This window comes from Peromyscus maniculatus, chromosome 5, assembly GCF_049852395.1.
Source record: "Peromyscus maniculatus bairdii isolate BWxNUB_F1_BW_parent chromosome 5, HU_Pman_BW_mat_3.1, whole genome shotgun sequence".
NCBI classification, from domain to species: domain Eukaryota; kingdom Metazoa; phylum Chordata; class Mammalia; order Rodentia; family Cricetidae; genus Peromyscus; species Peromyscus maniculatus.
In genome coordinates this window covers 139,073,276-139,095,500 of record NC_134856.1, presented here as the reverse complement: position 1 = coordinate 139,095,500, position 22,225 = coordinate 139,073,276, and the positions used below count along the sequence as shown (strand labels likewise).

The window sequence follows — 22,225 nt, the reverse complement described above, 5'->3', positions numbered from 1 at the left end:
CATAGTGTGCAGAAAGACCATCCCACAGCATATACTTTATCTAGCCTGGTGGGCAGGGAAAGGTCTTAATTCAGAGGTGATCTTAGTTACTTTTCTGTCACTGTGAGCAGACACTATGGCATAGGCAGCTTCTAGAAGAAAGAGCTTATTTGACTTACGGTTCCAGAAGTTAACTGTCCGTGATGGCAGAGGTGGCAGGTGAGAGTTTCTATCTTGAACCTCAAGCAGAAAGCAGGGAGAGCACACTGTGAACAGTGCATGGCTTCTGAAACCTCACAGCCCACCCCCAGCGACACATTTCCTCCATCAAGGCCACACCTCCCAAACCCACCCAAGTAGTGCTACCAACAGAGGACCAAGTATTCAGATGCCCAAGAACATGGGGGTGGGGAGACATCTCATGCAAACCACTGCAGAGGTTATACCTAAATTCTGATCCCAGGACTGGCTCCACAATGCTTAGAACACTATCTTTTGTTTTTTGTTAGTTTTTGTTTTTTGGGATAGGATTTCTCTGTATAACCGTCCTGGCTGTCCTGGAACTCACTTTGCAGACCTGGCTGGCCTTGAACTCACACAGATCTGCCTGCCTCTGCCTCTCGAGTGCTGGGACTAAAGGAGTGCCCCACCATGTCCAGCTGAACACTATTCTAAGATTACTATTTTCCCTTTAAAAACGGAAGTTCTTTGTATTCATATCCTTTGCCTGTTTCTCTATGTGTGCCCCTCCCCCACCTGTCTCTATCACATCTAAGAGGGGAGTTTAGGGTTTTCTGGTGTCTGTAGTTAATTTTATCTAATGGCCTGCTCAGGTTAGCTTTTTAAATTTATCTTTCTTATATGTGTGGGTGTTTTGCCTGCATGTATGTCTGTGCACCATGTGCATGCAGTGCCCATGGAGGCCAGAAGAGGGCATCAGATCCCGGGAACTGGAGTTACAGACAGTTGAGTGCTGAACCAGACCCTCTGGAAGCAGCCAGTGCTCAGGCTCTTAGTCATCTCTCCAGCCCTAGGACTGCTTTTATCTTAAAGACCAAGACACTCCCAGGACATTTGTTACTGTAATCAGACAGTCTTGGCTTTAAAATCTGGCTTTACATTTACTGTTGTGTGAACTTGAGCAGGAGACATAGGCTTTTTGAGCCTCTGTTTTGTCTCTAAAGTAGAGAGATTGCTATTTACTTTGTCAGGGCTTTGGAGAAGATTAAATGTCTGTCTGTCTGTTTGTCTCTCTCTCTCTCTCTCTCTCTCTCTCTCTCTCTCTCTCTCTCTCTCTCTCTCTGTATATATAGTGTTAGCTATAATTAGGAAATGTCCCTCCGGGCCTTCTTCACGGAAAAGACCCAACTATGCCCCCAGAGAAAGCCCTTTCAACATTGAGATAAGCACATGTGTTGCTTGGCATGGGGGATGTCTGGAAGTTACACAGAGACTCTGTCTTGTCCATAAATTCTCATCCAAACGGACAGAAATACACAAATGGTTTCATTAGTCAGCTCTTGGGACGCAAACAGTGTTTGTTATTGATAGTAAGGGCTGGTTAATTAGAATGATAGTCAGGCCCTTGGTTCTGTTGCTTCCTTTTTATCTGTTATTCCTTTTAGGGAAATAGGAAACCAATGACAATGAAGGTTGTACTTTATTATTGGAGGGTCACCCTCACTGGGCTGGGCCATGGTCGCAGGGCTCTGTGTCTCTGTATGAGCATCTCTCCTCCAAGACCCAGCTCTCCTTGGCATCTCCTGTGGATGACAGTGGCCCCTATGTAGTGTGTGGCATGGGATGAAGGAAACAGAGCCCGGGGCCTCCCTAGGCTCTGTGCTACGTCCTCTGCACATTCGCTAATTTTCCCCATGATTCTGCTGTTTTAATACTTGAGGCGACTCTTCTGGAGGAAACACTCAGCCCAGTCCTCAGCCCAGAGTCCTCTGTTATCAACAAAGGAGAAGCAGGCTGGAGGGATGACTCAAGGAAATGGGGCAGTCATGGCCACCAGCTTGAGGCCGGGATCATTTGGTGGCAGCACACCTGTTTGTAGGCATCAGCTTGGTTCCCTTGATTTTTCTAGAAACCACATTTGGTACGCCACATGCTAATAGTTATGTAGTGCTTGGAGGGTCTCAATAAATGCAAGTTTTCGATATTTGGTTATTTTAATGCTCATAATACTTTTATGAGATATTCTATGAAAAGCTGAGAAAATAGTAGCCTTGGGAGACTGAATATTTGTATGACTAGAAAGTTTGCTGAATTCAATGGAATTAAATTTGATGTCTGAGACCTTTTAGGACCACCACACCACCATCTCAGAGGGTGCCCCACAGCTGTGGACAGGCATCCCTGTCAGAGTGGGACTGCCCACGCCTGGATCTGTGGTGGGGAACACACTGATAAGCTTCATTTCTAGTGAGTGCTTAAGGAATCCAAAGTAGACTAATGCATGTTGTTGGTTTTGAGCCTTAAAATAAAACCTAGTTCAAGTGTTTTGGTTATATTTTATCAAGGAAGAGCCCAAAGTTGGAAAAAGTGACCGTGAGGTGAGCCCGGGCCTCCTCGTAAGTGAGGCTCTTTGCCACATTCTGCATCAATACATTAAAGCAGCTGGTGTCGCTGTGCATGCCTGCCCTTGGGAGCCTGAGACAGGAGGATTGAAAGATTGAGACCAACCTGGGATACATAGTGAGGACCTGTGTCAAAACAACCACATCAGAAAACAACCAGCAGCAACAATGAAACCTACGAATGAAGTAAATATACACAGGACCAAAATAAAAAAGATATAAAATACACCTCAAAACAAAGCAAACAAAAGTCGGGCAACTGTTAAAATAGAAGATGATTCTCCAGAAAATGCCTCCCGGAAGCAGAGTGGGTGCTTTCTTGAGGATCGAGGAAGGGAGTTAACTGGGTCCACAGTCTTCTGGGGACACCCTCCTTCTCAGGAAGCTGAGTTTGGTGCCACATCTTGTTCTTGATTTTTTTTTTTATCTTGTTTCTTTTTAAAAATTAAAAAAAAATGTGAATCTGTTTGCTGGTGTGTACTGGTGTGTACAGTTATGGTATGTACTCACTCATTGGTGGATTCTAGATATAAAATGAACAATCAGACCACAACCCATAGAACCATAGAGGCTATATATATAGCATGGAGGTCCCTAGGACGACTGTGGCATATAATAAATTTCAGTTTTACTCAATTATTGAAAAAAAATAGCCAAATGAATGGAAACACATGAACTATGAACCAAAGACTGAGGGGCTCCCAGCTGGATCAGGCCCTCTGAATAGGTGAGACAGTTGATTGGCTTGATCAGTTTGGGAGGCATCTAGGCAGTGGGACCAAGTCCTGTGCTCATTCCATGAGTTGGCTGTTTGAAACCAGGAACTTATGCAGGGACACTTGGCTTAGTCTGGGAGGAAGGGACTGGACCTCGCTGGACTGAGTCTACCAAGTCGATCACAGTCCTCGGGGGAGGACTTGTCCTGGAGGAGGTGGGAATGGAGGGTGGGCTTGGGGGTAAGGGGAGGGCGTGGGAGGGGGGAGAATAGGGGAACCCATGGCTGATATGTAGAACTGAATGGTAACAAAAAAAAAAAAAATTAAAAAAAAATGTGAATCTGTTTGCTGGTGTGTACATCTGTGCACCACATGCATGCAGTGCCCACAGAGGCCAGAAGAGGGTGTCAGGTCCCCTGGAACTGGAGGTGCAGGTGGCTGTGAGCTACCATGTGGTGCTAGGAGCTGAACCCAGATCCTCTTCAGGAGAAGCCAGTGCTCTAACCACTGAGACGCCTCACGTGCCTCTTAAGCCCATTGTTTCTAAAGTGTTGCTAACGGAAAGGGGACTCTGGGCTGAATATCTCCTCAGACTGAATAAATAGTACACGCCCATGCCCTTCCTCTTTACTTCCAATCCTTTCCTCCTTTCTTCTGTTTCTTCCCTTCTTTTCCCTTCCCTTTCCATCCCATCCTTTCCCTTCCCATCCCTTCCCTTCCCTTCCCCCTTTCAAACGCACTTCCCCCCTTTAATCCCCCTTCTTATCTTAAGGCCTCAAGGGGCACAGCATCACGTAGGCTCTGTGGCACTTAGAAGAAAGTTGCTTCCAATTTTGTCACAAAATGTGGTGCTGTGACCATGGGCATGAGTCACTTTCCTCTGGATTCCCCTAGCATTCTGTTTGCTCCCAGGAGTCAGGGATTGTTCTCTGGTTTGTATGCACAAGTGCATCTCTCTCAGTTGGAACGCAGTTTCATCTCCAGCACAAGCACCTTCAGTTTCAAGAAGAGATCTCTTCTTACCTGCCTCTCGAGACTCAGCTTACAGCTATTAGAACAGCCTTGCATGTGCATCGCGTCCCAGGCCTCTCAGGGGAGGCGACAGACAGTTCTCCTCCCCATCACCCTTGACTCTTTTTTCTCATCCTCTGCACTTGTCCTGGGACCCTGGGTCCCAGCCTTGGATGAGAAGTGCCGCTCACTCCCCTTGTGCCCTCCCACAGACATTGTGGGTGGCCTTCTAAGGGGGTTTCGGTGGGCGGGCGCTTCCTTCAGGGCAGAGAAGCAGCCCCCTGCTGCAGGAAGGGAACTAGGTTGAAATCCCACACCACTCCTCAGGGCAGCAGGCTGTCCTCTGCCTTCGTTTATCTCTGGGGTTTCTGGTTTGTTTCCAAATCCAGGAAGAACACGCAGCATGGCACTCCCCCAAGCCCAGGCCCTTTTGGCTTCAGGTACTGCAGGGAGCTTTATTTTTCCCCAGCACAGACATTTGCTCCTTTACCTCTTGTTCTCGTCATGCTTTTCTGGTTTCCATTTGTCATGTTTTGGCAACCAAAGCCAAATGTAAGACAGTCAGAGGCCAGCTGTGCTGATCTGTAAGCTCTCCTGGAACCTAAAAGCCAAAGCTCAGAGGAGCAAAGGCTGACAGTTCCCCCTCACCAAGGGTCTGACTTCCAGGTTGTCCTGTGTAACATCGCTGAGTTCCAGGTAGGCAGTCATGACCACAGTGACGTCATTAGGCTGACCAGGATTACCTTTTATGGGGGTGGGGAGAAAAGAAAAAAAATGTTTATAAATCCGTATCTAAGAATAAAATATTAACATTTGGGTAATCTAGATGAAGGTAGGCATTTATACTGGAACTCACTAGAGCTGAAATTTTCTCAATCTAAAAATAAAATGAGTTTTGCAAGAAACGATTTGAATGGGGGCTTGATCGCTCAGTGGTCATGAGCACTCACTGTTCTTACAGAGGACCTGGGCTGGGATGTCACCACTCACGTGGTGGCTCACAATGGCCTATAAATCCCGTTCCAGGGATCTGATGCTCTCTTCTGAGCTTTATGGGCTCCCGCATGCATGTGGTACACATGCATATATCCAGGTACACACACACACACACACACACACACACACACAGACACACACACACACACACATTAAAAAAACTAATGATAGCCAGGCAGTGGTGGTGGTGCACGCCTTTAACCCCAGCACTCAGGAGGCAGAGGCAGGCGAATCTCTGTGAGTTCGAGGCCAGCCTGGTCTACAGGACAGCCAGGGATACACAGAGAAACCTTGTCTCAAAAAACTAAACCAAACCAAACCAAACCAAAAACGCTCATGTTTGAGTAAGCTCTTTTTCAGTTTTTAATGGGAAGATGACAAATGTGGGAGGATTTAATATGCTCCAATTCTCTTTGGCATCATGCAGTTTTCCTAGGGTCGTAGCCTCCTAAGGCTGGAGGAGGCATCAGCCAGACCGGGCAGCTCCAGTGGGAAATGGGAGGTGCACCCGTTAGAGTAATTCAGGAGGCTGCCAGGCTGGGGGGCCACGGGATGAGGGGTTGGTGAGAGAGCTGAGGTGGAGCAAACCTAGGGTCCGTGGGAGGTCTTGGGAGCCTCAGAGGGCCTACACTGAAACGTGCCCTCTGGGTAAATTTACATGGGAAAAGCTGGCAAGCACTTCCAGATCCGCTCTCATCATGAAACCCACAGAAATGATGTTGGCCCAAGGATACAAGTCACAAACGGCGAAGCCAGGCCTGTGCCTAGGCCTTCTTTCTGAAGTGGGTGGCATTTCAGTGAACACAGCGCTCCGAAAGATGGCCCAGGAAAACGTCGGCCCAGGCTCCCTCTTGTGCTCTCCTTCTGTGGCCCTCAGGCCTGTGGGGTTTGTCTTGCCTCAGCTGCCCCCAGATTCTCCTTCTCTTGACAGCTCCCCAGGCTGGCTGCTGTGGACAGTTCCCAGGGTTCATGCAGCCAACCTGTTGGCACCGGGATGAACACTGAGCCGGACATCCCTGTCAGCGACTCTCACTAGAACAGGCGAGGTTTGGGCTAGGAGGAGAGATGCTGCCTCCTGACTTCAGAATGTCAATGTCCACAAGAACCCAGAGACTGTTCTGAACCGTTGCTATGTGGCTGAGCTGCAGGGGCCACGGTGCCTGTACCTGGACAGCGAGGGAGCTCACTTACCTAAGCAGGTCCCCGAGAGGCTCTGCTGCAAGGCTGTGTCAGCCTCACAGAGCGTGGACGAAATATAAACGCAGATCTCTGCCCCACTTCCGTCTCCATCATTGTTCAGGACAAGATAACACAGGACTGTGGTGATATTTGTTATCTAACAAATAAAGCTTGCCTGAAGATCAGAGGACAGAGCCAGCCCAGAGTTAAACATAGAGGTCAGGCAGTGGTGGCACTCGGGAGGCAGAGATCCATCTGTGAGTTCAAGGCCACTCTAGACTACAGGAGATTCATCCAGTCTAAAAGAAACAGAGCCAAGCAGTGGTAGCACACACTTTTAATCCCAGCACTTGAGATCTCATGCCTTTGTTACCAGTATTTGGGAAGCACACATGCCATTATTCCCAGCATTAGGTAGGTTGAGATAGGAACTGAAATGGCTGGGCAGAGAAAGGCAAATAAGAGGCGCAAGGAGACCGGAACTAGAGAGCCTTTTGGCTGAGGACTCAGAGGCATTCAGTCTGAGGATTCCTGGAGACAGGATCTCACCTCCCTTTCGGCCTGAGCATTCTGTAGTGGTGAGGAGTTTCTCTAGTGGCTTGTTCCTTGGTCTCTCTGATCTTTCAGCGTTTACCCCAATATCTGTCTCTGGGTTTTTTATTATAAGACCATTTAGGATTCGAGCAACACAGGACAAACCACGCCTTCACTTCTGAATGAAACGTCTAGTTCCCCTGCAGCCAGGCTGCTGTCTTTCCCTCCCTCCCTCGTCCTCCAGCTTTCTCGTCAGCCTCTGCTCCTGCTGCCCGCCGCTGTGGTGTTGCTCGTGGACCGTGAGTGTGGTCTAATGTCGTCTTCACTTCTTGTCTTGGAACAGAGCAGCACTTCCCGGAGGTGATGCTGGGGGAAGAGTTTCTGAGCTTGAGTCTGGACCAGGTGTGCAGCTTGATATCCAGTGACAAGCTGACTGTCTCTTCAGAAGAGAAGGTACTGTGCCCTCTGGAGAAACATGGGTCTCATTAAAAAAAAAAAAAAAGTCCTTTTAAGCTGAAATAATGGAAGGTGCACTGTACTCTGAATCCTTTCAGGAGGTGACAGGGATGTCGACGACAAAGCTGGTCTACTGACTGAGCACTCAGAGCACCACGCCCAACACTGAGTCCTTCTGTTTTTAGTTCTCTCTGCCTTCATGGTGGCCCTGGGTGCGGGCTTTGCTGCCGACCCTGTGTTAGAGAAGAGAAGCACACACCGGTTCTTTCTGTCTAGGGCGGTAAAATCACGTGAGCTCTAGGTGTGATCCAGCAGGGGCCACACCTCCTCTCTAGTTTATGCACATTAGCTGTGTGGTCTTGGGTACTTTGACTGTCCATATCAGCCCCACCCACTGAGGACAATAGTGTCAATACATTGCCCCGGGAGGTTGTGTGGATGAAATGGAATGATGTGCTGTATAAGATGTCTGCTAGAGTTTCTGGTGGGGAGTCAACATTAGCCAAGGTTATCTCCCCATATGTGGGGTTAGTTGTTTCTTCCTGTATTCCAGGAGAACATTCACCATGCTCTCCTGTTTGTTGTACTTAGCTCTGGGATGGGCTTACCCACAATGCAGTGCTGAGTTTCCCAGTGCTGGGAAACACATCTCAGGTATTTTCTTCATTCTTAGAGAGTCTCAATTTTTTTTTTCTTCTCGAATCCTCTTAGTCTACTCAGTATTTAAGTGCCAGGCCCTTTCCTGAGGAGATATTCAAGGAGAAATACACACAGATATTGTGGATGGTTTGTCTGTTGGTGCATGTCTAGAGGTAAAACTTACAAATCACGGCTTTCCTGGGAAAGCTTGGTTGAGGAGAAGAGCAGTTGCATGGAGAACTGTGGGCCCTGGGCCACAGTCATCCATCAGGAGACTGACTGGCACAGCGAAGTTGACTCTGCTGCCATTAGCACCATAGAAACATCCCCTTCAGAGAGAATGGTGTCTCCAGCCAGGCCACAGGCTCCTTCCTGCCGCAGTTAGGAAGCCAGGGGCTTCTTGCTAAACCTGTTTTCTATCCTGGCTAGATTTTGACACAACTGGAAGATATGAACTGTGCTGGCCAGTTTATGTCAACTGGACACAAGCTGGAGTCATCTGAGAGGAAGGAGCCTCAGTTGGGAAAATGTCTCTGTAAGATCAGGCTGTAGGCAGGCCTATAGGACATTTTCTTAATTAGTGATTGGTGGGGAAGGACCCAGTCCATTGTGGGTAGTGTCATCCCTGGGCTAGTGGTCCTAGATTCCATGAAAAATCATGAGGAGCAAGCCAGTAAGCAGCACCCCTCCATGGCCTCTGCATCAGCTCCTGCCTCCGGTTCCTGCCCTGTTTGAGTTCCTGCCTTGGTGTCCCTCCCTCAGGGACTGTGATGCAGGGTATGTAAGCTTTTATTTATTTAAAACATTTCCTCCCCAACTTCCTTATGGAGCATGGCTTTCTAGAATCCACACCAGCTCACCCTGCTCAGAAAAGCACAGTGAGTCTGTTTGCTGTGCCAGGGTGGGAGGCTTGGGTGGGCTGTTAGGGGGCAGATGCATCACCACACCCTGAAAACCAACAGAGCTTGGGATTCAGGCAAGCCTGGACCCAGTCTCTGCTTGCTGTCTGTGTCATCCTGAGAACTCTCCTTAAATATAAAATAAGAAGCCAAGAGCACTCCCTCTGAGAGTTGGCGAGAGGATTAGAAGGGACAGATAAAAAAAAACCAGTGCTGTTCACCGGATGCTTAGTAAATGCCATTTGTCAGCACAGCTCTGACCACAAAAGGAAGAAGACACAGTTTATTCTGGAGCCAAACATGAGCGGCCATGGCCCAGGAACGCAGACCCAGGATGCCCCAAATACTGTGTTCTAACAGGGGAGATTATTGAAGTCTTTAAATATATATATATATATATATATATATATATATATATATATATATATATATATAGTAGCAGAACAAAGAAAGTCATAAATCAACACACTTTTCAAAGACAGCGGTGGGAACATCAGGTAGTTAGGTTGCAGCAGGGCAGGAGAGCTTCTGCTGTAGACCTCAAATGCTGGCTGGTGACATCCTTAGCCTTTGGGTTGGTAGACCCTAGAGGTCTGTTTATATATTCCAGAAGAACTTACCCAAGAGTTGCTAGGATGTTAGATTACACACAGAGGTGGGCACAAAATGGCTGGGTTTGCTTTGTTTTTAAGATTCATTTCTTTGATGTGTGTGGATGTTTTGCCTACCTGTATGTCTGTGCGCCATGTGCAGGCAGTGCCCATGGAGGCCAACGAGGGCAATGGATTCACTAGAACTGCATTATAGATGGTTGTGAGTCACCAAGTGGGTGCTGGGAATTGAACCCAGGTCCTCTGGAAGAGCAGCCAGTGCTCTCAACTGCTGAGCCAGCTCTCCAGCTCCAATAAATGGCTCCTTAAGAGGCTAAGGTAGCCCAAGATAACTTGGCTCTGCATCTGCAACGTTTCAGCCTTTCCAAAGTAACTAAAGTTCTAGTCAACCAGCCTGGAGGAGATGCAGTGGTTAAGGGGGCCTCTTCCTTTTAAGGCACTTCAGCTAATGCCATGGTAACTGCCACAGCACTGCATTTTGAGGTACCATTGTTAATGATAATGAAACCAATATGACAAAGTCATGATGATGTTAAGATATATTCCTGTGGAACAAGGTGGCTGAGTGGTTAAGGCGATGGACAGCTAAAGTGTGCTTTAAGTGAACTGCATGTTTCCCGAGGCAGAGAAACATGAACTTATGTATAGTGGCTCTCATTACTTCTTGTACTTAGGGATGAGTCGCTCTTTTTAAAGTAGACTTTAGAATGTGTATATGTATGTTCACACTGATGAAATTCTGCACATGAATCATTCCTGGAAACTGTGAGGACCTTCAAATTTAGGGATACTTTTCCTAAAGTGAATTGTGATGGTTGATTTGATTGTCTACTTGAGTAGATTAAGAAGCGCCTAGGGTGTTAATGTGCCACACCTTGGGCGTGTCTGTGAGGGCTTTCCCTGGGAGGAATAACTAAGAGGAAGACCTACCCCAGTATGGCTGGCATCATCGCTGTGGGCTGGGTCCCAGGCTGCATAAAAAGGGGGTGGAAAAGGCTGAGTACCACTATTCCTTGCTCTCTGCTTCCTGTTCCATGGAGCTGTGAACCAGCATCCTTCCTCAAGGTGATGGGCTATAACCTCAGACTGTGGGCCAAATGAATCTTTTGCCCTTAAACAGGTTCTTATCAGATATTTTGCTGCAGTAATGAAGAACGTAGTTAATACAGAAAATTGGTATTAACAAAACTTATCATTGTTGCAATAAACCTGACATTGGGTTGCCGGGGCTTTGGAATAGGTCAGCACGGGCATGCGGAAGAGTTTACAGCTTCAGGCTAGCGTACCCCTAGAATGCTGTGAGCTAAGCCCCATGGGCCATGCGGGCCATTCTCTTGGGGGTTTAGAAAACCAGGGTGATGCTGAAAATGTAGACAATAAAAACAGTGTTCATGAAATTTTAGGGGGCAAAAGGGCTGCCCCAGGAACCAGGTTGTCAGGCATTCATGTTCCATTCTGGCAAAGAATCTGGCTGCTTTTTGCCTGGGTCCTGAGCGTCTGAGTGAGACTAAGTTCACAAGAAATGGTTGTTGGGAGGAGGCAGTTCCAGGACAGCAAAACATTCAGGCTGTGGCATGGCTACTTTTAGTTAGGTTTACAGTGTGTGTGTGTGTGTGTGTGTGTGTGTGTGTGTGTGTGTGTGTGTGTGAAAGAGAGAGAGAGAGAGAGCAGAAATATGTGAAAAAGTGTGTTCTTTGGTGAGGAAAGGAATATGGGTGCAGCTAAACACATAGACAGCAGACAGGGCAGGTGTGTGTGGGCACAGCAGCTAACAGTTGAAAAGGTCAGTGTGATTTAGGACGTGCCTCGCACACTTTGCGACTGGGACAGTAGGAAATTGCTTTAAGAGCAATACCCCACCCATTGGAAGCTTCAGGGTTTAACAATAAAAATGCATATGGAAGAAAAAAATGTCAGAAAGAGAATGCCTCAACCAAGGCAACCCAGTGAAGCAGGGCCACCTGAAGAGGCATTTCATAGGTTCAGCAACAGAGGCATATGGAGTATAGCTGTTGTCCCAAGGGGCCAGGTGACATGAGCCGGCAGCAGACGTTGACATCATTCACATGGTGCTGCTGATCTTGGAAGCATCCAGGGTGTCAACATGAGGAAAGTTCCAGAAAGCTACCAAGGCCAGGCCACCTATAGCAGGATCAGATTCCCAGCATGGGGAAGTACCCGAGAAGGCTTCGAATGAAAGTTGAGAAGGTCAAGCCCCAGTTGCAATGGGGATCCCCAGTTGTAGAGCCAGAAAAGTAGGGCGTTGGCTGAGGGAGGCTGCAGATACCCTTCGGAGCTGACCCTGGAGAGAGGCCGCTACCGCAGCAAGCACTAATGTTGAAAGGTTGGGACTGCCATGTGAGCCGTGAGGCCAGAGGCCCCGAGTCGCTGTCTTCTCCCTCCTCGGTTTTGCTTTTCTTTGGTCACAGCTTCTCTCCTAGCCTCCTGCTCCTCTCTTTTGGGATGGGATTGTTTACTCTGTGACTTTATATATGGGATGATATGAGATTTTTGGGGCCATGGATGGAAAGCTGTGGTATAAAGTGATATGTTGGGTGTTGAGTTGACAAGGGGTAGGCTGGTGATGGTAAATTTGGGTTGTTAACTTAAATGGTTTAAGTAACACCTAGTGCCAGGGCATTAGTGAGGCAAATATTTGGGTGTGTCTGGGAGGAGTTTTCCCAGGGAGGATCAGCTGAGCGGGAAGACACACCCTGAATGTGGGTGGCATCTCCTGTGGGCTAGGATCCCAGACTGAACACAAAGGAGAGAAGGAAAATGCCAGCTGAGTGCCAGCATTCACTTCTCTCTGCTTTCTGGTCCGCGGAGATGTGAACAAGGAGCTTCTCGCTGCTTCCCCGCCGTGACAGACTTCCTCTCAAACCCTGAGCCAGATGGGCTAATTCTCCACCAATTCATTTCTTACTGGGAACTTGGCCACAGTGACATGAAAAGTTCCTAACACAATTACCTGCGCCTTTAATCGCTTGAGTGTAAGAGTGAGGCTTACCAAAAAGGAGGGTTTGGGGGCTCAGGAGGTAAGAGCGCTGGCTGTTTTTTCTGAGGACCTGAGTTTGGTCCCCAGCGCCCACGTGGTGGCTCCCAGCCATCTGTGACGCCAGTTCCAAGGAGTCTGATGTCATCTCTGGCCTCTGCAGGCACCAGGTACACATGTGGTGCACAGATATACATGCAGGTAAAACACTCATGCACATAATTTTTTAAAAAATAGTGGGCTTTGGGCTATATTTTCTCATTAACTTAACCTCTAGCTCTCTCTCTTCCTCTCTCTCCTCTCTTTCTGACAAGGTCTCACTGTGTGGCCCTGGCTGGCCTGGAGTAAACCAGGCTGGTCTCACACTCAGAGATCTACATGTATGTCTGCATACCATGTGCATGCAGTGCCTATGGAAGCCAGAAGAAGGCATTGGATCCCCTGAAACTGGGGTTACAAATGGTAGTGAGCTGCCATGTGGGTGCTGAGAAACCAATCCAGGTCTTCTGCAAGAGCAGAAGTGCTCTTAACCATTGAGCCATCTCTCCAGGCCCTAAACCATAGTTTTATTTTTCTTAGTAGATCAAATGTTGCTGGAAGCTAAATAGTTCAAAAACTTCTGACAAGTGTTTGCCATCTGAATGTTAGTCTTTTGTGCTTTGAAAATTGTGCCCCAGATTTTACGATTCCTACTTCCTGTAATTACTCTGGATGTGATAGTGATCTCTGGCACACACAATAGCTTTTCCTTTCAATTTTGTTTCATAGTTGGGTTTAAAAAAAGTATTTGAAGTAATGTTAGGGATCTTAAGTTGAAATTCAATTATGTTCATAATTACATAACCTTGGCTTGCCCAAATCCACACATGAACAGTTAACTATAGTTTATACTTATTTTTTGCCTGTAGCTCACAGGGTTCTTGTGAATGTATTATAAAGTAGAGCCAGGTTTCAGACATCAGAGTTGGAAAGAATTCACCTGCCCTTCCTGAAGCCAAGGAGACGACTGCTTTACTGTTAATGGCCAATGTATGCAGGAGTGGCGGGTCGAGACAGCTGTGTCTTCAGAGCTGGAAAATTGCTAAAATTAGCAACTTCTCTCCTACCAGAATGTGCCCACCCCGCGGTCAGAGTGATGCGAGGCTCATGGGAGACAATGGAAGTATTTGCTGAATAAGAGACTGGAAGAGACTTCCCAGGCTCAGCATTTTTGTCTCTACAAGTGGGTAGCGGTGGTGCAGGATTTACCCTGCAGCACTGTTCTTGGAAGGAGCGAAACCTGCACAGAATTGCGGGACACAGAAAATATTGTTTACCGAGAGCGGGGCTGTTAGGAATCCTGCTGTGACTCCCAGCTGGGCCAGTGGTAGCATTAGTGGTGCTGAGTCAGGCCCTGTTCAGGGGATGCTCTCCCAGTACCCACACTGATTTGGCTTAGGGGTGTGACCTAGAGTTCAGGCTCCCTGAGGCCTGCCAAGGGCACCAGAGCGATCTCTGGGCTGTGCACAGTTCTTGACACCATGAGGATGCTCAGCGGATGCTTCCTATAGGAGTGAGGGAGGCGGGCTGAGGATGGACCTGCCCTAGGCCAGCAGACTGGACTCATTTCAGTACTTCTTCAGAGAAGAGAGCAGGCATGTGGAGGTGGGGGGCTGGGGGTGCTAATGGGCAGGCGGGTGTTAGTCTCTCTCTCTCTTTTCATTTGTTTTTTTGTTTTAAAAATTCCTGCTGCTTGACGCTAGAGAGACGGCTTAGCAGGCGAAGCACCCTTGTCCAGGCTTACGTTCAGATACCAAAACACCAGTGTCAGAGCCGGGCTGGGCCTGGCAGTTTGTGTTCATAACCGTGGTGCTGAGGAGAGGGGAACTCACTGGCTGAGCATTCTAGCTGGAGCTGGGGATTCCTGGCTCAGTGAGAAATCCCGGCTCCAAAAATAAGGTGGTGAGCAATAGGAGACATCCAGTGTGGGCCTTTCTCCTCTATAGGTGCATGTACAGGGGAGCACACTCCTGTACATGTACATACCACGTACACACACACACACACACACACACACACACAGGAGAACACACTCCTATACATGTACAACACACACACACACACACACATGCACACACACACAGGAGAACACACTCCTATACATGTACATACCACACACACATGTGCACACACAGGAGAACACACTCCTATATATGTACACACCACACACACACACACACATGCATGCACACACACACATGCATGCACACACACACACATGCATGCACACATCCTGTTGCTTGAGATAGGACAAATACAGCTGGCAGAACCATCCAGTATCACTGGCTCTTTGGGTAGACTCCCCATATCTCCTCTCCCCACTAGGACAGAGCCAATACAAAGACCCTCCAGGGTCCTATTACATGGCATGGTAGGTGTAGCAGGTCAAATCTAAGCCTGTAAGCAGACTGTTGCGTTCCTCCCCAGAGGCTCTGGCCAGAGGTACCTTTGAGAGGCAGGATAGCAAACTCCTGGGATGCACATAGGAGAAAGTTGTGGCAACCTCTCCCGAGTTCTAGTGCAGTTTGCCATGGTGCTGCTGTAGGGCTCAGCTAATCAATGGGTGTATCTGAATCTTGGCTTTCTACAGCTCAGTCATTCCATCTTATGAAACATGAATGTGCTGGCTGGATCTGTGTCAGCTTGACACAAGCTAGAGTCATCTGGGAAGAGGGAGCCTCAATTGAGAAAATGCCCGCACCAGATTGGCCTGTGGGCAAGTCTGTGATGATTGATGTGGATGGGTCCAGCTCACTGTGGGTGGTGCCCTCCCTTGGCAGGTGGTCATGGGTTCCATAAGAAGCAGTCTTAGCAAGCCATGGGGAGCAGGCCAGTAAGCAGTGATCCTACAGGGTCCTACCTCCAGTTCCTGCTCTGACTTCCCTGGGTGATGGACCAGCCGTAAGTTGCAAGAAACCCTTCCCTTCCCATTGCTCTTGGTGGTGTTTTAGCTCAGCAGTGGAAACCCCAAGACAGTGATGCTTTTCACAGACAGCACTGAATGGACGCTGAGGGGGAATTCAGACGGGTCAGAAAGAAAGTGGTTACATCTCTTAAAACTTACGTTTTCGTGAACTCCAGGTTATATTTTCTCTGTATTATAGCATTTAAAAATGTGATGTACACATTTCAAGGGTCTAATTGTGATACTTTATTTCCTGGGAGAAACTGGAGCTATGTCTCCCAGGGTTATTAGTGGTACATGTTCTTCTATCTGGATTCCTAGGATGTGGGCACAGGTGTGGGAGGAGCTGGGCTTGACCGCCATGAAGGCACTATTTTATGGTGACTGAGCAGGTGGACTTGACTGCTAGAGTGCTCGGTTGGAAGCCCTGCTGTACTCTGAGGTCTGGAGCCAGCTTCTTAGTCCAAGACAGTGCTCTCACCTAGGCCTCTCTTAGCATTGGTTTTGTTGTTATTGTTGTTAGCATGAGTTAGTTATTTAAGAATGGCTTTCATTATGACATTTTCCTACATTTGTAACATAATTCAATCATATTCACTTCTCTGTTCCCCTCTCTTGCCCCCCCCTCACATTCCCACTGAACTCCTTCCTCTTTCCAACTGGTAACCTTACTCTGTGTGTGTGTGTGTGTGTGTGTGTGTGTGTGTGTGTGTGTGTGTGTGTGTGTATGTGTGTGTAAGAGAGAGGGGGGAGAGAGAGGGAGAGATTGGGGAGGGAGAGAGAGAGACCTCGTGAGTTACATTAGGGTTGTTTACAGGTGAGTGGGTGAGGACTTGTTTACAGGAGAACAGGTTCCCTACCAATGGATGCGCCACTGAAGAAAATGTCCCATCAACCATTAACTGCTTACAAATCCCCACGAAGGGATGTGTCCTCACGAGCTCCTTCCCCATGACAGGACATTGGTGGTCCAATTTTGTGTGCAGCTCCTGTACATGTAATCACAGCTGCTAGGAGTTTCAGAATGCGACCGTTATGCCCTACCTGCAAGCCAGGGTGCCCCACTGCTCCCTGCTCCGCTTTCCTGGCTTGTATTAAGTCTGGAAGGGAATGAGGTCGACACTCGATTTATGGCTAAACATTCAACAGTCACTGTTGTTAGCACTCTTACCAGTTAAACATCTCCATAGTCACCGCTGACCATGCAGAAGGAGCTTTGATGGCCAGGGATGAGCAGCATGCATCTGTGGGCGTGAATATAGTGATTTGGAAGGCAATAGGATGGACTTGCCATATCCACTTAGCAAACAACAGCAGTGGCTTCCCGGCTAAGGTTTGTGGCTTCCAAAACCATAGGTTGTGACTGGCTTTATGGTGCCAGATGTGACCTGTTGGAGAATATTTGTTTAATTGTGTAAAGATAAAACAACACACAATTGTGTAAATTGTGTGTTGTTTTATCTTGCCTGCTGAAGGCACCTGATTGGTCTAATAAAAAGCTGCATAGCCAGTAGCTAGGGAGGAGGTACAGGCAGGACTTGTGGGCAGAGAGAGTAAGCTGGGGGAGGAATTTAGGCTTGAAGAAGAAAGAAAAAAGAGACACCAGGAGTCAGCCAGCCAGACATGGAGGAAGCAGGAAAGTAGGACATACAGCATGAAAGAAAGGTAAAACACCCTGAGGCAAAACATAGATGAATAGAAACAGGTTAAATTGAGTTAAAAGAGCTAGTGGGACAAGCCTAAGCCAAGGCTGAGCTTTCATAATAACAAGTCTCCATGTCTTGATTTGGAAACTGGTTGGCGGCCCAAAGAAATTTCCAACTACCAATCCTCCCCACCCCCACACCCCCACACCAGAGAACGGGCCTTGATTCCATCAGCAAGCGGTTGGCTATCCCCACAACAGACTTGCCATGATTTCGTCAGTGGGCACATCTTGCCTGGTCAGCATTGTTGCCCACAGGGCGCACAGGTAAGTGAGGCTTGGTGACAAGCATTTGGACACTGTCAGGGCTGGCCATCGGGGGAGGCTCCAACCAGATTTCCCTGTGTCCTGCAACCAGGATGTGCGGTGTCTTCAACTGTAGAGTCTTACCGTGTAGTCTGCGGTGGGCAACCGGCAGCAGCAGCAACGGTCTGCATTGTTTTCGGGACCCCACGGGGCCTTCCTGACCAACAGCTCATAGGGAGGTAGACCACCGCTGACGTAACCGACGGCTTCTGGGGGTATCGGTCTTTACTGTTGTCCTCTGGGGACTGTCATTGTCACCACAGCTGAGCAGCACCGCAGTGCTGTGCACAGTCTGCCGTGAGCACCCACGCTCTGCAGGCAGAGCCCACACGTTTGCCTTCAGTGTGCAGTTTGTCTTGTAGTGAGTCCATGGACACAGCAGATAAAACATGTGCACCTCAACTTTTTACAAAGTAAACAGGTCCATCCAACGAGCACAGAAACAGACTCCAGAATCCTCTTTCAGTCAGTTCCCCTAGGCCAAAGAAGGACGGCTGACATTTGACTTCCTATACCATAGAGAAGTTTTTATGAATATTTTAACTTAAAGATATGGCATAAAGATTTGTGTATACTTTTGTGTCTGGTGTGTCTTGGACAGAACACTGCTCACTTCATGGTTTTTTGACAAGAGCTATTGTATCAGAATCGTCCTGTCTCCACCTCCCAAGCGCTGCGATTACAGACACTCCACACAGCAGCTGTGTGCAGTGCTGGTGATAGAGTCCAGAGCTTCACGCTTGCTAGGCGAATGTTCAACCACTGACGCCACAGTCGCAGCACCGTTGGCTTAGCATTTTAATGCTCATACCTGCTTGCATTTCGGATAACGGAGGCTCAGTGAGGCAACTGAATTCCTAAGCAGCAGAGCCCGGTGAGTGGGAACGATGCTTTTCTCTGCTCTACCACTCTGTGAGGAGGACACAAAGCTGAGCTGCCCCAGACATACTGCTTGAGACTTCAGTGTGGTGAGCAGATAGACGGAAAGCCTGTGTTTGGAACATCTGGACCAAAGAAGCAGTTCTTATGGCCAGTGCTCATGGAAGACACCCAGGAATATTTTATCCCCGATTACTGAGTAGGAAAGGCTTTGCAGAGTCCTCAAGCTATGGACAGTACATGTTAAGGGTCTAGGAGTTTGGGACAATTTGCTGTAATTGGGGAGGAAAGTGATCTGCTTGACGAGAATCAAGGATTTGTGGTGGCTTGAGGTTTGGAATGAAGGAAAGATCTATAAAAATGGCTAAGGAGTGAACATTCACATTTTTAGGTCAGAATTTAGCCAGTTATGCCTTATAAAGTCACATTATCACAAGATGTTTATAGGCGTTAACAGAGAAAGGGGTTTTCGGGGCAGACACATATCCGAGAGCTGGCTGGGGAGTGCTCGGAGCTTTGTACTGCACACTCCTGGGGGCTCAGACACTGATTGCATGCACTCTGATGGGGACTTGGCCTGTGGCATGGGGTGCTTCTCAGGCTCATGTGCCCCTGAACCCCTTGACTGTGTAATGTCGCCTGCATCCAGTATTGTTTTTTTCAAGGGTGAAAAGTTGTAGTCTGCATTAAGGTACATCTGGATGAGATGTGGTCTACATAAAAGTCAATTAATTCTTAATGTAAGATAATCTAAAGTACCTGTGCTTCAATGAAGATAAATGTGATCTACCAGTCCAAACAGCTAGAAGTGAAAGACAGCAGAGTTTAAACCAGGAGATATAAATGCAGTGTATCTCAGTATTTTAAAAAAAAAATCAAATATAGGAAAAACCAAATAGGAAGAGCTATAGCTTTAACCAGGTCTTGTCTGAAATACAAGCAAAAGTGGCCCATGATTATTATAGCAATTTATATTTGTTGTTCAAAAAGATGAATGCTAGGCAAATTCAATGATAAAAGGGAACTTTTGACTAAAACCACAAAATTCACTTTCTGAAAACATTAGGAATATATTTCAGATCATTTTCACAATGTCTAAATGACATGCTAACATTAAGACAAACTTACCTAGTCTATGTGGAAATTAATCCTTTTTTTGGTAGCATGATTATCCTTTACAGCTAATATCCACTTATAAGTGAGTACATACCATGTTTATCTTTTTGATTCTGGATTATTTCACTTAGGATGATCTTTTGTAGTTCCCGTCCACTTGCCTGCAAATTTTGTTATGTCATTGTATTTTACAGCTGAGTAATACTCCCTTGTGTAAATGTACCACATTTTCTTTATCCATTATTCAGTTGAGGGACATCTAAGTTGTTTCCAGTTTCTGGCTATTATGAATAAAGCTGCTATGAACATAGTTGAGCAAGTGTCCTTGCTGTAGGTTGGAGTATCCTTTGGGTTTATGCCCAAGAATAGTATAGCTGGATCTTGAAGTAGATCGATTCCCAATTTTCTGAGAAAATTGATTTTGATCTCCAAAGTGCCTGTACAAGTTTGCACTTCCACCAGCAGTGGAGGAGTGTTCCCCTTGCTCCACATTCTCACCAACATGAGCTGTCACTTGTGTTTTTGATCTTAGCCATTCTGACAGGTGTAAGATAGAATCTCAGAGTTGTTTTGATTTGCAGGAAATTAATCTTGAACTACCAATGGGGCAGAGTGACTTTAAGGGTTGTATAATGCCTTCATATTAGCAAAAATGTGAAGAAAAGCAAGGAAAACAATTGAGAGAGCCACAGGACCTGGGAGACTGCCAACCCCACAGTTATCCACACTGGCTTTGCCACTGAGTTAAGAAGGGGCCAAGAGTCAGATGTTTGACATTAAAAGTACATTCCCCACACATTCCCTTGCACTCTGTACCTCATAGCATATTGTCAGTTAGCTCTGTGGGGAGCCCAGGAATCCTGCTACATTCTATGCAATGCTTTAGGTTGACTTTTTTAAGAAAAAAGTTAATACATTGTTTTAAAAAGTCTTCAAAATGACTTATTGGGAGTGGGAGAATTAGTTTTCACCAGCGATGAGCACCTTAATTGGTTACTCAATACCAAGCGCTCAGCCCTGAAATCATATACATACAAGCAACACTAAATGGATACAGTAGATTGTGTGTGTATGTATGTATGTATGTGTGTATGCATATGCATGTGTGCATATATGTACATACATACACACACACAAAAAGGGGCCATGCATTTGAGAGGGAGGAGGGGGATATGGAAGGGTTTGGATGGAGGAAAGGGGAGGGGAAAATGATGATATATTTTAATTTAACAAAACAAGGAAAGAAGCAAAACCTGACCATTCTTGTACACAGAAGCCCCCAGTTTAAAAGTGTGGCAGCATACTTGGCACGTGCCCTTCCCCATCCCTCCCCTGGGATGACGTCCCAGGACAGTGCGTAGGGCTATAATTAGTATTACAGGCTTAAGAACTGGGCTCCCAGCTCCGCAGCTGGAACAGGCTTTCAGCTACTCGGGACTGAGATGCACTCTTTGCACAGCACTCAGACTTGGGGTTTGGGGTTCGAGGTGAGTTTGCATCTGGGTCTCCTCCCCGGCGCCTGCTAACTTGTTGCTCTCTGAGGCTCTTTGATCATCTCTAAAATATGAACCGTGACACCTCCTTTGGAAGCTTTGTGTGGATTAAATGAGGTTATTCATGTAAGATGTCATTGATCAAAACCCTTCAGTCCTGATTAACAATCAAACCCACAGTCAGGAAGTCAGGACCTAGTTTGTTTGTTTGTTTGTTTTTGGTATTGTTTAGTGAGCTCTTCCTGGGTTCCTGTTGTGAGGGTCACTTTACTGAGGTACCATCCTACCTATTGCTCTTGAATCCCCCTTCTTGATTTTCAAATTACATTTTGAAAGCTAGCATAAGTGCTCGGTCCTCCAACCCCCTTTAGTTGAGGCATTCAGGTCTAGCCTGGCGTGGCGGTCTGTGTAACCAGGGTGAGGGTAAGCACTTACCTGCTGTTCTCAAGCCATGGCTTATCCTAAAGACTGAGGGCCCAGAGCAATAAAAACTTTGCCTCAACTCTTTTGCATTTATAGCATCCAAGAAACTAGTTCAGCAGCATGAATCAGCGAGGGAATGATCCTGTTTCTTTGAGAGCGAGACCCCAAGTGTGAGCTGCTGAGTGTTTTATCAGGGAACCCATGAAAACATTGACATCAAGTAAGCATTACCCTGTCCCATGACTGAAGCCCTGGGGTCTCTGTAGATTTTCCTGAGTACGAGTTTATATTCTTTCCTGTAATGAGCAGGTAGTGAGTATTTCAGGCACTGTGCTATGTAGCTTCTCATCTCTGCTGCTGTGCAGGATGCAGCCTGGAGAGGCTGAGCGAGCTTGGCGCTGTTCCAGTGAAATTTCATGTACAAAACAGGTGCAGGCTGGATTTGGCCTGTGGGCTGTACTTTGCCAAGCCAGGCTAGTAGACACTTGAGAGGCAGCTGAGACTAATGGGAAAAACAAATGGGAAATCACAGCTGGGTTTGAGGAGAACCCGTATCTGCCTCTTTCCAGTTCTGGGTTGGACGAGTCAATAATGGGGTCAAGAGCATTGACTTGTTGGCTTATTGTGAGAATTCAGGAGAATGGTGTCTCTGAGGCTTCCATGGGAAGAGCTGTTGGCGATTACTTAGAGTCCACTCAGGGCTAAAGCTATTTGCACGTTTATTTGCTTGTTTGTTTTCAAGCATGAAGCCCAAGTGAAAGA

At 47.2% G+C, this 22,225-nt stretch overlaps 1 protein-coding gene across 4 annotated transcripts in view; it reads left to right on the top strand.

Annotated features, from left to right (window-relative positions):
• Klhl3 (kelch like family member 3) overlaps positions 1 to 22,225 on the top strand; it is a 121,413-nt gene that overhangs the window by 62,434 nt on the left and 36,754 nt on the right. For all 4 annotated transcript variants that reach the window (XM_006976751.4, XM_042278570.2, XM_076573441.1 and 1 more), the window contains exon 6: positions 7,341 to 7,450. In XM_006976751.4, coding sequence (XP_006976813.2) covers positions 7,341 to 7,450 — 110 coding nt within the window. The remainder of the gene's footprint in view (positions 1 to 7,340; positions 7,451 to 22,225) is intronic.